The 17,291-nt window shown below is 37.2% G+C and overlaps 1 protein-coding gene across 14 annotated transcripts in view; it reads left to right on the top strand.

Moving 5' to 3' along the window:
- Window positions 1-17,291, top strand: part of SNCA (synuclein alpha) — a 171,772-nt gene that overhangs the window by 144,521 nt on the left and 9,960 nt on the right. For 6 of the 14 annotated variants that reach the window (XR_012023382.1, XR_012023378.1, XR_012023379.1 and 3 more), the window contains 3 exons: window positions 8,759-8,817; window positions 10,357-10,462; window positions 11,013-11,175. The exons of 5 other annotated variants lie outside the window; for them this stretch is intronic. Coding sequence is in view for 1 of the 9 variants with exons in the window: in XM_072810560.1 (XP_072666661.1) it covers window positions 8,759-8,793 (35 nt within the window). In the remaining 8 variants the exon portion in view is untranslated. Of the gene's footprint in view, window positions 1-8,758; window positions 8,818-10,327; window positions 10,463-11,012; window positions 11,176-17,291 lie in introns of those variants that run through there. 3 more of the 14 variants (XR_012023384.1, XR_012023385.1, XM_072810560.1) reach the window with 3 other exon arrangements.

The raw sequence follows: 17,291 nt of genomic DNA, 5'->3' as shown, positions 1-17,291 counted from the left end.
TTGACAAAGCCAACACCTCCTTGCTCACCTACAAGATAACCAAGAGCTTCTTTCATTATCAAGAAGAACTTTGGCCAGAGAGTTTAAGGACCCTTGTTAGGCTACTATTACTTTAGAAGATTTTGTAATAATTTTAGGAAGTAAGGAGACATTTTTGATTATAGCCTCATTTATATTTATCCCTAACCAGGGAAATAAGGACCTACCAAAATGAGTGAATCCTGAATCACAAAAGCCTCCTGAGAGGTCCTTTTTAACTCAACAACATAAATTTAGGAGAATAAACCAATACAATGTCTTATTCTGCTTGTGAAAAATTAAGGGAACATTTAGGTTTTCTTCTAGCCTGAAGTCAAAGATGTTAGTCCCTGCCTTAGCAATGGGCTGGGAGATACAGATGAGAGTATCATCTTTCTAGGCCTATGCCAGAGCAAAGGAAAGGAAAAGAGGGAGAAGGGGTTTTCTCTTCAGTTAAACTATGAATTCTTAATCCAGCATCTTGGGTGGAAGCAGGATACCTCTTCTTGTGGATTTGGTTTAGAGGTCTCTAGTATCTTTTAGTTTTGCAGCAGTGTCAGTGGTCAGGGGCATGTGTTAAAGTTTCTTTCAATGGTGCTCAATTAGTGCCATTTTAGAATACCCAGTCACTACATTCCAGAGGATGATTGATAGGTTCCTCTAAAATTAGGATCTAGAAAACCTCCTTTAGCCTACTGATGACTGGCTTAAGCATAAAACCTTAGAGACTTAGAGTAGCTGATCATACTAGCATGAGACAGGTAGGGATCAGCAAAAGACTATATATACTGATAGAATTTCAAGTTGGTAAAGCTTTTGTTAAGGCTCCTAGAATTAGCCCAGTGAAATGGGTGCCTCGATCAGTGGAGATAGTGGAAAATACACTTCAAGTGGGAAGTACATTTAAGTTTTGTTGTTTTTTTTTTAAGATTTTATTTATTTATTCATGAGAGACAGAGAGAGAGAGAGAGAGAGGCAGAGACACAGGCAGAGGGAGAAGCAGGCTCCATCCAGGGAACCCGACATGGAACTCGATCCTGGGTCTCCAGGATCACACCCCGGGCTGCAGGTGGTGCTAAACCGCTGCGCCATCGGGGCAGCCCCATTTAAGTTTTTTGTTTTTCCTGTGAAGGCATCAGACCTGGAGCAAGGAAAGGCTTTAACCTATCCAGAAAATGCATATGCAATAAAAAGAACATACTTATAACCCATACTAACTAGTAGTTTAATGAAGTCTAGTTACAGGTGTTCCATTGAATTTACAGCCATTATTTGCTGTATCAATTTTTCTGATCAGAAGTAGACTGTTGCCATATCACAAGGACAGGAAGGTGACCAAAATCTGCCAATAAGGGGCCATTTTTTCAGAAGAAGAATGAACTTTATCTACATGTACTACAATCCTATAACTATAATAAAAGGAGGCTTGGTATTACTCATTTGACAATGTTTCCATGCGAATTACTTATCCAGTGCCCAATTTGTTTGAAAAATCTTTTTGGAATTTCCAAGTAAACAGGCATTTTTAAAAGAATTTGATTTGGAAAGTTTGTAAAAAATACCCCCCACCACCACCACCCAAAAAAAAAAATTTTTAAACCACTTATCAAGGGATGCCTTGCTGGCTCAGTGGTTGAGCATCTGCCTTTGGCTCAGGGTATGGTCCTGGGGTCCTGGGATTGAGTCCCACATCAGGCTCTCTCTTTGTGTCTCTTACTAATAAATAAATAAAATCTTAAAAAAAAATACAGCATTTATTTAAATAGGATCAACATCATTATGAAACTGGGTATTTAAGAGGTAAAGAATCTTTTACAATAATCTTACCAAAACCAGACCAAAAGGCCAAGAAAACTGCCCTTTTAACGGAGAGAAAACAAAATTTTAACTTTGCAGCAGCTTATTTTGATATTAAAACTTATTTTAAAAATAAATTTATTTAATATTAACCAGCTTGACCACCTATTAATTTTAAAAGGTTTCTTGTTCATAAACATTTTATAATTTTTTTTCTTATGTATTATAATTTTTAAAATATATTCTGACTTTTTTTTTTTCTCTCTTTAACTTCAATTCAGGACAAAGCTACTTTTCCCCCCCTCAACAAAAAGTGCATCTTAATTTCTCATATCTCTTTTTTTTTCTGAAAATCATATCCTACTTTTCTGGAATATAGAGAAGTTTCCCTTATTTTTAGTAGTTTTAATTACATATATGAATTAGAACTTTAATCCTTATGAACCTTGACTTTTCATGAAAACTAGGAAGTAAGCAGTTGTGAATGGTCATATTAGCATTTAAAAAGTTTTCAAATTTTTGAATACATTTTAAAATTTCTAGAAGCATATCTCTTAAAATTTTCAAATGTAACATTAACATTTCCAAATATCTTTTATTTCATCTACTTGTTCTTAATAATTCTGTTTAGATTACTTACAAAAACTTTATTAAACATTACACAGGTTAGTCATTATACTAATCTATTTTGTGCTGTTGTTGATAGATCTTGTAAAAGATAATAAACTTATTTTGGCTACTCAAGTCAGGTAGAATGAAAATTTATATTAACTCTAAAGACATGTTTGTTTTAATTAAACTATCAACTTTAAACTTGGTGTATTTCAAATATTTTTTCAGCTCACATGAATTTGAAAAAACATTTGGATTAATTTCTGTCCCTGAATTATAGAATGCCAATCCTTAAAAGAGCCTAACTTCAAAAGTCCACTCTTACAAATTTTAGCAATGCCATCCAGAGGGAGAAACACATTTACAACACTTTTATAGACACACATAACTATACCCACAGATGAAGACTTTATAACTCTATTTTTAAATCACAGCCAGGAGGCTGTGTGGCTCAGTTTGGCTCAGGTCATGATCCCAAGGTCCTGGGATCTAGTCCTGCATCAGGCTCCTTGCAGGGAACCTGCTTCTCCCTCTATGTCTCTGCCTCTCTGTGTCTCTCATGAGTAAATAAATAAACTATTTAAATAATAATAATAATAATAATTAATAATAATATCACAGCCATGCAGTAGGTACAAAATTTACTGGCTATAAATGTTGGATGAGTTTGTTGCTCTGTTAGATGAATCTAAGGTTATTGGCCTAGGTGGCTAATGGTTTCTTTTAATATTTGTAGAGAAGACACTTAAAAGATTTGTATTTGTCCTTGACAAGTCAAGTTCTAAATGACTTTCCCCCTTGTTTTTTCTTGATAAAAATTACCTCCCTGGAATTTGCATTTTAAAGAGATGGACTAGCTCCCAGTGCATGGAGCCTGCTTCTCCCTCTGCCTGTGTCTCTGCCTCTCTCTCTCTCTCTGTGACTATCATAAATAAATAAAAAAAAAAAAAAAAAAAATAAAGAGATGGACTAAATTCCTGGAAAGGACCAGTTAGACCACTGAACATTTACATTTCAATAGCACAGGGAAAAAATGCAAGTACTTTCTAGAATGACTCTCTTTCCCTCAAAGCCAGGATTTTTATGATACTTAAACACACTACACATTTTGAGATAAATAGGGGAGGTTGTGCGATTGGTCAAAAATATTGGTAGTCTTTGAATTGGTTCTATAATTGTACTTCTGGTCCTGTAAAGACTACATTTGCTTTAAAAAAAAAAAAAAAAGGACAGCTGTTTTTAATTCCTCAAAGAATGGGGTTGCTGTGTAGTGATATCAAAGGACTGACACACCCATCCACTCATGAGAATGTCTTTTCTGAGTATATTTACCTTAGGTGAGAAGGCTTAAAATTTTTATATCAGGTTCTGAATACCAGCTTCCAATTTGGCCAAATTTCTGATTATAGAGTTGTTAAGTCTTTTAAAAATATCTTGTCAGGTTTTAGGTAGGACAAACAGTAAATATTTCTGGAAGTATTAAACAACTTCATGGACCTAAGAGGTATCCTCAAAAAAGGTGTAAAAGATATTATTTTTTTAAAATATCTGTAATTACTCCCAAAGATAGCCAAAAAAAGAACTGACAGCCTACATATTCCAGGCAGACAGAAAGTCAAGCCATATCCTTAAGATATAAAATGAGAAAAACAAAAAGAAAATACTTATTCCCTGGAAAGAAAGAATCAAAAACTAATATGTCTTAACTTTGAACCAGAAGGGATAACAAACATGTTTTTTTTTAGTTTTTATTTTTTTTTAATTTTTTAAAATTAAAAAAAATTTTTAATTTATTTTTTAATTTTTTAAAAAAAAATTTTTAAGTTTTTATTTAATCGCCTGGTGCTCATCTCAGCAAGTGCACCCCTTAATAACATTTTCACCCATTCCCCCCACCGCTGCCCGTCTGGTAACCATCAGTTCTCTATAGTTCCTTAAATTCCATTATGAGTAAAATCATATGGTACTTGCCTTTCTCTGACTGACTTATCTCACTTAGCATTATACTCTCTATCTCCATCTATGTCATTACAAATGGCAAGATTTCTTTTTTTATACCTGAATAATAATAATACTGATGGACACTTAGATTGTTTCACATTTTGGCTATTGTAAATAATGCTGCAATGAACATAGGGATGTACGTATCCCTTTGAACTAGTGTTTTTGTGTTCCTTGGGTAAATACTCAGTAGCATAATTGCTGGATCATAGTGATGTGGGAAACAAAGTAAAATAAATAAATAAATAAATAAATAAATAAATAAATAAATTTCCTTGAGGCAGACAGCCCATTGACAAGTCCTTGAAAGCTGCCTGGATGTTGACACTGCTAAGGGCAAAAGGCAACCTTAGTCCCTCAGAATCCTATGAGTCTACTTTAAACATAGAGAAATTCTTTTGGAAACTTCCTTTTCTCTATACCCCAAGATATATATTAGCAGTCATCATCCAAGCATATGGTCCATTGATATACATCTGAAGGGTCCCATGACTGGGTTTTTACTAAACAATAATAAATGACATTTTCCTAACAATAGCTAGCACCTTCACGGTTCTGGAAACCTTGTTTCCAAAATATCTTGGAAGATTGTGCTCTCTTTGGCTCCCTCCCAACCTGAAAGTTCATAAAAGCCTTCATTATGCTGAGGTAGGTTTCCTCTAAACCTACCTTGTTGAGAGTTTTTATCATGAATGGATGTTGTGCTTTGTCAAGTGCTTTTTTTACATACATCTGCTGTTTTGCCTTCCATTACTCTGTCCTGCAGATTGCGGAACTGTTCTTGTGCTTTCTCTGGTCTGTATTTATTCCATCTAGTGTATATTTAATTTCAGTTATTGGGTTCTTTCCTTCTGAATCATTCTTTCTTCTGTTTTCTTTCTCTTTGTGAGGTCCTCCACTCTTCTCAAGGTTCAGTAAGTATCTTTATGATCAGTACTTTAAATTCTCTATCAGGCATATTACTTATCTCCATCCATTTAGCTCTCATGCTGTGATTTTTTTTTCCTGCTCTTTCATTTCATTTGGGATATATTCCCTTGTCTCCCTATTTTGTCTAAACCTCTGTGTCTGTTGTTGTGTGTTAGGAAAGTCAGCTAGGACCCTTGCTTTTGGAAGTAGTGGCCTTATGGAGAAGAGGACCTGTGGTTTTCCGCAGTACAGTGTCCCCTGTTCATCAGAACCTGGCACTTCAAGAGTGTCTCCTGTGTGTCTTGTGTATACCCTACTATTGTGGCTGAGCTACTTTTGCCTTCAGTCCAGTTGTCTGTAATGTCTTTCTTTGCCGGTTGTGGACATTTTGGTTCCTGTCCAAATTTAGTGGGCTCATACATGGCCACTCTGGGCTTGAGTTGAATCAGATTAGACATTTACTAGAGCTGTGGTTGTACTAAACTGAGGGCACTTTCCTTGTATTGTTCCCTGAGAAGCTTTCATAGTTGGGCAAGGCCTGCAGTCAGACCACGTGTCTGCCCCCAGTGCATTGCTAGGGCCATAGCCAGAGTGGTGTGTATGTGTGGTTATCTTCCCCTCTACCTGGGGTAGGAATCACAGTGACGTGGTGCTGACCCCCATCAGGGCTGCTTGCACACTGCCAGGCTCGTGGCACTGCTCTGGATAGACTCTGGCCAAAGGCATATTGGAGAGGCCAGGTCCATAGGAGAATATAGCAATTGGGCTCATGGTGTTAGTGAGGTGTATGCATGATTGCAGCAAGAGGAGACCTGAAGCCACTTAGAATCCTCCTGCCACAGGGCTGCAATCGGAGAGTTCACAGGAGAGTGTGGGGGTGGTGTGCACAGTGCCAGCAAGGTCTGTGCAGATCCCCTGCAGGAAGGGACCTGAAGGCACCCAGGAAACTGCTCAGGCTGGCAAGGTTGGATGAGGTGGAACTGCAGAAGCCTCCAGTGGCGGGGCACCCTGTTGGTTGGCACTTTGCTGGTTCTTGCAGCTGTCTATGTATCTAGGTTGGAGGGCAAGGTAGGGAAATGGCACCTGCCATCTCTTTTGTTACTGGATAAGTCTCCCAAAGACCCTTGCCCCTTGAGCATAAGCTCTGAGATTAATAAACAAATCTCCCTCCTGTGTACACCCCAGGTGTTTTTCAAACTGCTGTTCTCTGCTGTATCACCATGCGGCTGTTTACTGTCTTATCTCATTAAGGGAATGGACTGTCCCATCACCCTCCTGGCTCTCCTAGGGCCAAGCATGCTCATTTTTAAAGTTCCAGGTGTTAAGCCCTGCTATTTGTAAGAACCCGTGAAATTAAGTCCCTCTGGTTTTCAAAGCTAAATGTTAGGGATATTCGTGTTCCCCATGTGGGATCCCTGTGCCTGGGGTGCCTGGTGTGAGGGTCTGTTTCTCTCCTTTCTCCATGGCAGCACGGTCCGTTCCTCCCATAGACAGTGGGTTAGTTTGCTCCTAACAAGTCTCAGCCCTTCTTACTCTCTTCAGTGTGGCCTCTTCTCTACATTTATTTGTAGAGTCTGTCCTGCCAGTCTTTGAGCCATTTTCTGAGTCAATTACACTGATGTGGGTGTTACGTAGCTGTATCTATAGGACAGGGAGCTTAGAATCCTCCTACTTCATCTTCTTTAGAAGTCAAGCCTTAGCTCTTTTAATATTGAAAAGATTCCTAAGGGGGGGGGAACCCTAAGTAATCAAAGACCTGATAAATGCAAAACATACAATCTTTATTTTTCTGAGCAGATTATATTAAAGAAAAACCTTAACTGGAAATTGTAAACAATGAGCACAAGAATAATCTAAGAAAATTCTGTCTTAACAGAAAAGAAAGCCACATTCTAATTTTAGAGTTGTGTACTTTTAATATTTAAACTCATTCTTTAATAAGTTCATATTGATTTTAGCTTGATTATACATTAAAATTTCATACATTTTGTTCCACAATCTTCTTCAACTATCTTTTTTACATTTGAATTTTGTCCTATATTTTTTGCCTTTCAATAAGCAGTCTTACTTTAAGTCAAAATTGCTTTTTTTTCCCCCTTGACCAGAATGTATCTCCATTCTTCATACCTTCTTTTACCAAAAGCAAGCATCTTTCTTCTCTTGCATACAGAGTTGCTTCCCTTATTATTTCTATTAGCTTTAATTACATATATCAATTAGAATTATCAACTCTCAGGAACCTTAACTAAGAAGTAAACAATTATGAAAGCTCTTTTACACTGGCATTCTGTGAAGACAAACTTATGCTTTTTATTTCTAGAAATATACTTTTTATGATTTCTGCTTTTTTTCATAGAAAATTTCTCAATGTGGCATAAAACATGTTTACTATTAGGTACAAATATTTTGATTCCTCTATAAAAGCAAGTAAAAAGGGACTAAGCTTATTTTCAGTGGTTAACATTTTATATTTGGAAATAATCTTGATACTTAATGAATTTACCTTAACTCATCTCTTAGTAAAACTTTAAAGTATCAGGTTACCAAAATTATTTGAGGAAATTCACTTAAGACATTTTAATTTTATTTATACTTATTAATTTCCTTATTCTTGATTATGTTTAGACCTGAAACATTAGACAAAATCAGCCATTATTCTAAGGTTTTCTGGGTTTTTTTCCTGAAAAATTTTGCAGTAGACACACATGAACTTATTTGACTAGTAAGCCTGCACAGAATAAAAAGTTATATGTTTGCCTTGTAGTCAGTGTTGGTAAGTCTAAGATATATTTATTATAATCAACCAGCAACCTGAAATTACCCTTAATACTGAATATTTCCCAGTCCTGTGAATCCAAAAAGCATTTGTTTTACTCTCTGAGATTTTTTTTCTAAAAAATTCTTAAGTTATAAGTGCTTATTGTTATGCCAATTAAACGGAGCTATATACAAATTTTAGTAATGCCATCCAGAGGTAGAAAATGCCACACTCTATAGTAGACACACATAAACATATAATCAGAGATCTTGTTTAAAAGTGTTTAACCATGAGACAGATATGATAATGCAAAACTTATATGGGGGCCCTCATTCTAAGGTAGATACAGGGGTGTCTATAAGGTTATTGGTGGATTTCTTTCTTTCCTTTTTTTTTAAGATTTTATTCATTTATTCATGAGAGACAGACAGAGAGAGAGAGAGAGAGAGAGAGGCAGAGACACAGGCAGAGGGAGAAGCAGGCTCCATGCAGGGAACCCGATGTGGGACTCGATCCCGGGACTCCAGGACCACGCCCTGGGCTGAAGGCAGGCACTAAACTGCTGAGCCATCCAGGCATCCCAACAGTTACATGAATCTTATAGTCTTTTGTATTAGTTATCTTTTGTATCTTTTTAATTTTTTTATCATTTTTTTTTTGTAGTAAATTTTTCAATGAAGCTATTTTTGGAATTTTGAAGGCTTTACCTTCAAGGACACTTCGTAAGTGATCTTACCTAATTGGAACATTCCTCATAACAGCCATTGTAATTCTAGATTGTTTTTAGTAAAATTTTGCCACTTCTGTAGATATTCACAGATTCTGAGACCATAGTTTTTAGAAATGTTTAGAGTTTAAAGATCCCATTAGCCAAGTCTTTGCGTTTCTCAGGGCCAAACTCATATCTAAAAGGGATATGCAGTTGGGGTGGGAATTATGCATGTTTTACAGTGTACCATGTTGCACGGAAACTGTCTTGAAGTTGGGTGACCTAGGGTCTACCTAACCCATTGTGTAACCAACTTATCCTTTTTTTTTTTTTAAACCAACTTATCCTAATGTGAGAGGCTTAGATTTCTTAAATGCTCAATCTATGTCCACAAATTTTTGCTGCTCTTTGGCATCCAAGATTCCCTTTAGCAATTAGCCTTTACCTCAGGTGTCCATTAACAGAAACCAATATTTACCAAGTAAATAGAACCATGAACACCAGCAGTAAGCAAAGAACTAGATGCTAGGAAAAGGATTAAACCAGCAGACCACAAAGAATGGGGACTCTGGACTGATTCTAAACAAATTAAGGACTTCTGGTGGCAGCTGCAGTTTTCTATATGGAATCTGAGGATAGCACCAAGAGCTGGATTTAAGAAGTTGCTGTGGACTTGCCAGTGAAAGTTTCTATATGCACCACCAGCAATTCCTAATGTGAACTAAACCAGCAGATTCCATTAATGGAGACTGTGGACTGAAACTGGGGAAGGGATTCCAAACTGAAATTGCAGATGGAAACAAGGGCTGAGGATGGGCATTCTGTTAGAGAGTTTCCTGTCAGCCTACACTGGCCTATTAACTCTACAGTGTAAAGCCATTTAGATTGGAACCTTGACGTAAAAAGAACAGAGTTCAAATTGAAAGGAACTCACCAATGTTCCTCAGAAATTGTAAAAAAGACAAGAAACTCAAAAGGATTGGTGAGGCATTGTGCCTCTGTTTCTTGTCCCTGAATGCTGTCAGAAGTTCATTTCAGTTGTCAATACTGCCACCAAATCTGTTATAAAAAAAAAAAAAACTGGGCAAATTTGATGATGCAATTGGCTTTACTCAGTGATTTATGAGTCAAGCAAATAGAAAAGAGTTCCATCAACCTTCAGAAAAGGAAAAAAATTTAAAAACAGAGAAGGAATGGGGGGAAAGGAAATTATTAACAGTGAATGAATTATTTTAGGCAAGATCACACTCCTAAGGGGAACAGAAATGGTCTAAGAGCAGATTGCCTCCTAGTGTTGGCCAGGAAATTAGTTTGGCAGGTTAAAGTTCATATTCTTGGGGATGTTAAAACTACAATTAGGTTAGGCATTAAGACTTGGGTCCTTAACATAAGTGATTCTATTTTAGGCCTGTGGTTTTCTTTTTAACAACAGGTTTACTTTATTTTCCTCATACTTGACTATCACTAAAAGTTACCTAAATACTAATAGATTAATGATGTCACTTGCTCCTCCTAATTAAAAGATGAATTGCTGCCCCATTTTTTCACTGAGGCTATTTGGTGCTTAGAAAAACCTTAAGAAAATTGCCCAACATCACAACTAGAACCTGGGAGACCAGGAAGATCTTGAATTCAGCTGGTCCCATGGACACACCAAGGTAACAGCTACATCTGTTATCCCAAAGACTGGAAGAACAGACTTTCCACAGCTAATCATGAAGAAGGGGTCACATGGAACAGTATTGGAGGGGCAGATACATAATTGGGAACCAAACCCCCAGTGAGGCTAATCACAAATTGGGGGGGCATCACAAACAAAAGAAACAAGATAAAACCCCACCCAAGCCTGGGGAACCAGCACTAGGAAGATGAGTTCCTATAACATTTGGCCTTGAAAAACAGTGGGGCTTAACTTGGTGAGCTTTTGCTATCGGTGGAGCTTAACTCCAAGTACTTTTAAAATCAGCAGGCTTAGTTCTGGGAGAGCTAGAGGGTGATAAGAAACTGAGTCTCTGCCCTTAAAGAACCAGCATAGTAAATAACCCAGGGAGAAAAGGCATAGATGTAGCTGTTTAAGAAAATCTGTGATATATATGAAGGAGAGTTACTTACTAGTCCCAGAATCTGTGTTGAAGGGACAGGGATCTTCAGGAGACTTATCCAAGAATAAAAGTGCCAGTGGGTACCATTTATCTTCCCATCTCCCAGACTAGATGGAAGAGGACACTTGCAAGAATCAGTGTGAACAGTGTCTGACTCCCTTGCTAGCACCATATGCGTGATGCCCACATTCCCCTGCAGACCTAACCTGTTTAACTCACCTGTGTCAGCAAGACATCCTTCCAAAGAAGCTCCTGCATCAACACACACTGTAAGTAGCTCCAGCAAAGGCTGTTGCCATTCCAAAGTGATTCTTTCCCTGGCAGGAGGGGAAGAAAACTACATACAACAGCACACCCACAGTTCCAGCAGCTGAGCCTTTTAGATGATGTGCAGGAATAGCATTTTGCCTTTTGGTGCACCTGCATTCCTGGCAGACAGACTAGGTATAGAAATCTGGTCTGGGGGATCCCTGGGTGGCGCAGTGGTTTGGCGCCTGCCTTTGGCCCAGGGCGCGATCCTGGAGACCCGGGATCGAATCCCACATCAGGCTCCCAGTGCATGGAGCCTGCTTCTCCCTCTGCCTGTGTCTCTGCCTCTCTCTCTCTCTCTCTCTGTGTCTATCATAAAAAAAAAAAAAAAAAAAAAAGAAATCTGGTCTGACTGCTAACCTTGCCCATCATTGGAAGCCTCTCAGGGGCCCAATCAGGAGAGCATTTTGCTGTTTGGTATATTTATACCTGTGGCAGACAGAGTGAGTGCAGACAGCTAGCCCAACTGCTGATATGCCCCACCTAAAAGCCGGGGCATCCTCAGACAGACCCCTCAACAGCACAGGGACCAAGTCTTGAATGGTACATCCACAGGAGGCAAAGTGGGTCATTGCAGCTGACAGGACTGAAGACAAATAGCTTCAGTCTGTAGCTCAACCCCAACAGTAGGGTACACACATCCCACAGAAGAGACACCTTTGAAATGCCTGGTTCTGGTGGGCAGGGGACATTGTGCCACAGGACTTCTTCATAAGGCCACTATTTTTCAAGACTGAGAGACATAGCTGCCATCCTAATACACTGAAACAAACACAGAATGAGACAAAATGAGGAAACAGAGGAATATATCCCAAATGAAATAATGGACAAATACACAGTAAAAAAAAAGCTAAATGAAGTAGAGATAAACAATATGCCTAATAAAGAACTCAAAGTAATAGTCATAAAGATACCCATTGCACTTTGAAAAATAGTGGATAATCTCAGTGAGACTTTTAGCAAAAAGAAAATATAAAAAAAGAACCAGTCAGAGATGGAGAACTCAGTAACTGAAATTAAAACAAAACAAAACAAAACATACATATAGTAGAGGGAATCAAGAGCAAATTAGAAGATGCAGAAGAATGAGTCAATGATCTGGAAAATAGGCTAAGGGAAAGAAACCAAGCTAAACAACAAAAAGAAAAATTAAAAATAAGAATAGATTTTGGGGCACCTGGTAGCTCTGTCAGTTAAGTGGCCAACTCTTGATTTTGGCTCAAGTCATGCTCTCAGGGTTGTGAGATCAAGCCTGTACTGTAAGGCTCTGCACTGGGTATGGAGCTTGCTTAAGATTCTCTCCCTCTACTCCCCCCATCTCAAAAAAAAAAAAAAAAAAAGAATAGGTTGAGGAAATGTAGTAATTTCAAGTGATTTCAGGTTGTGAGATCAAGCCTATACTGTAAGGCTCTGCACTGGGTACGGAGCTTGCTTAAGATTTTCTCCCTCTACTCCCCCCATCTCAAAAAAAAAAAAAAAAAGAAAAAAGAATATGTTGAGGAAATGTAGCGATTTCAAGTATAATAACATTTGCATTATAGAAATAGCAGAAGGAGAGTAGAGAAGGAGGCAAAACATTTTTTGAAGAAATAATAGCTGAAAACTCTCCTAATCTGGGGACAGAGACAGACATTCAGATCTAGGGAATACAGAGAACAACTAACAAGACTAACCAAGGAGATCTACACCAAGACAACATATTAAAATGGCAAGAAAATGTTATAAACAGAGAATTTTAAAATCAGCAAGAGAAGAGAAAATGGTTACATACAAGGGGAAAAGTAAACATGGGGCACCTGTTTGGCACAGTTGGTTAAGTGTAGACTCTTGGTTTTGACTCAGGTAGTAACTCAGGATTGTGAGATTGAGCCCTGCATCTGGCTCTGTGTTTATGTGGAGTCTGCTTGTCCCCCTCCTTCTGCTTCTCTCCATACTTTCCCCCCTCAAATAAATAAATAAAACCTTTAAAAAAAAAAAAAAAGAGCAGGGAACCACTAAAGCTATCAGCTGATTTTTCAGCAGAAACTTTGCAAGCCAGAAAAGAGTGGCATGATATATTATAAGCGCTGAAAGAAAGAAACCTACAACCAAGGATATATACTCTATCCAGCAAAGTCATCATTCAGAACAGAAGGAGGGATAAGGAGTTTCCTGGACAAAAAAAGTTAAAGGAGTTAATCACTACTAAACCAGCCTTCTAAGAAACACTAAATGGAATTCTTTGAATGGAAAGAAAAAGCCATAACTAAAGTAAGAAAAGTATGAAAGAAAAACATTAAAAAAAAAAAAAAACATTGACAGGCAAATGCTAACATGTAAGGGCACATGGGTGGCTCATTTGGTTAGGCATCTGCCTTCAGCTCAGGTCATGATCTCAGGGTCCTGGCTCAGCGGGAGGCTGCTTCTCCATCTCTTTCTGCCCCATGCTCTCTCTCACTCATTCTCTCTCTCTCTCTCTCTTTCTCTCTCAAATAAATAAATAAAAGTTTTTAAATAAAAAGCAAACATAATAAAGATAGTAGATTAATTATTTGTAAAACCTGAATGGAGATTAAAATGCAAAAACAGTTAAGCCAATTATATCTACAAAAGTCAGTCAAGGGATTTATAAGTAAAAGGATATAAAATATGACACCATATACATAGAAAGGGGGAGGTGTTGTAAACATTTAGTGCTTTTAGAATGTGTTCAAACTTAACTGACCATCAACTTAATATAAACTGCTATACACATAAGATGTTATATATGAACCTAATGGTAATCACAAATCTTCAACTTATAATAAGCATGCACACAAGAAGAAAGGAATCCAGGCATAACACTAAAGAAAGCCAATCAAACCAAAAGGGAAGAGAGGAAGGGAAGAAGAAAGAAACAGAGAAGAATGACAAAAAAAAAACAAAAAAACAAAAAACAAACAAACAAACAAAAAAACATAAAACAAGTTACAAAATGGCAGGAAGTACATACCTCTCAATACTTACTTTAAATGTAAATGGTCTAAATGCTCCAATGAAAAGACACAGGGTGATTGAACAGATAGAAAATAAGACCCATCTATATGCTATCTACAAGATACTTACTTCAGACCTAAAGATACATGCAGATTGAAGAAACAGAAAGACATTTACCATGGAAATGGAAACTAAAAATCTGGGGTATTAATATTTATCAGACAAAATAGACTTTATTTTTTTAAAGATTTTATTTATTTATTCATGAAAGACTCAGAGAGAGAGAGAGAGAGAGAGGCACAGGCAGAGGGAGAAGCAGGCTCCTCACGGGGAGCCCCAGGTGGGACTCAATCCTGGGTTACTTACAGTAATACAGTAAGAGTAGGGGACTTTTAACGCTTCATTACACAATGGATAGATCATCCAGACAGAAAGTCAACAAGGAAACAGTGGTTTTGAACAACAGATTAGGCAAGATGGATCTAATGTATATATACATACATATATGTATATATAAATGTGTATAGGGGCACCCAGGTGGCTTGGTCAGTTAAGCATCTGCCTTTAGCTCAGGTCATGGGCCTGAGGTCCTGGGATCGAGCCCCAAGACAGGCTCTCTGCTCAGTAGGAAGTTTGCTTCTCTCTCTCCTTCTCCCTCTATGTGTTCTCTCTCTCAAATAAATAAATAAAAATCTTAAAAAAAAATCCATCTAAAAATAGAAGGAGGAGGAGGAAGGGGAGGCAGAGTGGGGAACAAGGGAGAAGGAACACTTCCAAATTCATTCTATGAGGCCAGCATTACTCTGATACCAAAACCAGACAAAGACACTGCAAAAAAGAAAACTACAGGCCAATATATCTGATGAACATAGATGTAAAATCCTCAATACAATATTAGCAAATGGAATTTGACAATACATTAGAAAAATCATTCAACACAATGAATTGGGATTTCTTGAGGTATGCAGGTGTGGTTCAGTATTTGCTTATCAATCAATATAATACATCATATTAACTAGAGAAAGGATAAGAACCATATGATCCTTTCAATCGATGTCAAAAAACATTGACAAAATACAACATCCATTCATGATAAAAAAAAAACTCTCAACAAAATTATGTTTTTAGCGAACATACTTCAACATAATAAAGGCTATATATGGAAAATACCTCAGCTAACATCATACTCAATGGTGAAAAACTGACAGCTTTTCCCCTAAGATCAAGAACAGGACAAGAATGCCCACTCACTACTTCTATTCAGCATGGTACTGGAAGTTCTAGCTGCAGCAATCAGACAAGAAAAATAAAAAGCATACAAATTGATAAGGAAGAATAAAACTTTCACTATTTGCAGATGACATGATACTACATATAGAAAACCCTGAAGACTCCAGCAAAAAAACTACTAGAACTGATAAATGAATTCCATAAGGTTGCAGGATACAAAATTATGTACAGAAATCTGTTGCATTTCTTTTTTTTTTTTTAAGATTTTATTTATTTATTCATGAGAGACACAGAGAGAGAGAGAGAGAAGGCAGAGACACAGGCAGAGGGAGAAGCAGGCCCCATGCAGGGAGCCTGATGTGGGACTCAATCCCGGAACTCCAGGATCACACCCTGGGCGGAAGGAGGCGCTAAACTGCTGAGCCACCTGGGCTGCCCATCTGTTGCATTTCTATACACAGATAACAAAGTAGCAGAAAGAGAAATTAAGAAAACAGTCCCATTTACAGTTGCACTAAGAAAAATTAGATACCTAGGAATAAACTTAATTAAGGAGATGAAAGACCTGAACTCTGAAAACTGTAAAACTTTGATGAAAGATATTCATGATGACATAAATACATGGAAAAATATTCATTCTCATAGAAGAATTAGTATTGTTAAAATGTGCAGGCAGCCTAAAGCACTATACAGATTCAGTGCAATCCTTATCAAAATGCCAATGGCATTTTTCACAGAAATAAACAGTTTTTAAATTGGTATGGAATCACAAGATATCCCAAACATGAAAACAATCTTGAGGAAGAATAAAGCTGGAGGTATCAATCCCAGATTTCAAGATATATTACAAAGCTATAGTAATCAAAACAGTATGGTACTGACACAAAAACAGTCACATGGATAAATCAAAGAGAATAGAGAACCCAGAAATAAGCCCATGCTTATATGGTCAATCAATCTCCAACAAAGGATGCAAGAATTTACAATGGGGAAAAGACAGTATCTTCAATAAATGGTGTTGGGAAAACTGGATAGTTACATGCAAAAGAATGAAACTAGACCACTTTCATATATCATGCACAAAAATAAACTCACAATGAATTAAAAACCTAAATGTGAGACCTGAAACCATAAAACTTCTAAAAGAAAACATAGGCAGTAATTTCCTTGGCATCAGCTGTAGAAACATTTAGATATGTCCCCTTAGGCAACAGACACAAAAACAAAACAAAACAAAAAACTATTGAGACTATACCAAAATAAACTTTTTGCACCATCAACAAAACAAAAAGGCAAGCTACTGAATGAGGAAGATATTTGCAAATGATATATACAATAGGAGTTAATATCCAAAATATATAAAGAACTTATACAATATATTTTTTAAAAAAGGTGCAATTTTAAAAATCAGAGTACCTGAGTAGGCATCTTCCAAAGAAGACACACAGATGGCTAACAGACACATGAAAAGATGCTCAACATCACTGAGCATCAGGGAAATGCAAATCCAAACCATAATGAGGTATTTATTACCTGTGTATACACACACACATACACACACACACACAGAGGAGTATTACCCATAAAAAGAATAAAATGTTGCCATTTGCAGCAATACTGCTAAGACCTAGAGAATATAATGCTAAGTTAAATAAGTCAGACCAGGGAATGACAAATACCATATGATTTCACTCATATGTGGAATCTAAGAAATAAAAGAAGTGAACAAAGGACAGACTCTGAAATTCAGAGAACAGGTGGTTGCCAGAGGAAAAGTAGGTAGGGGAATGAACTCAAGTGGATTAAAACTAAAAACTTCCAGTTATAAAATAAGTAAGTCACAGAGATGAAATGTACAGTATAGGGCATATAGTCAATAAGATAATAACAT

This window comes from Canis lupus, chromosome 33 (assembly GCF_048164855.1).
Source record: "Canis lupus baileyi chromosome 33, mCanLup2.hap1, whole genome shotgun sequence".
NCBI lineage: Eukaryota > Metazoa > Chordata > Mammalia > Carnivora > Canidae > Canis > Canis lupus.
This window is presented reverse-complemented; position numbering and strand designations above follow the sequence as displayed.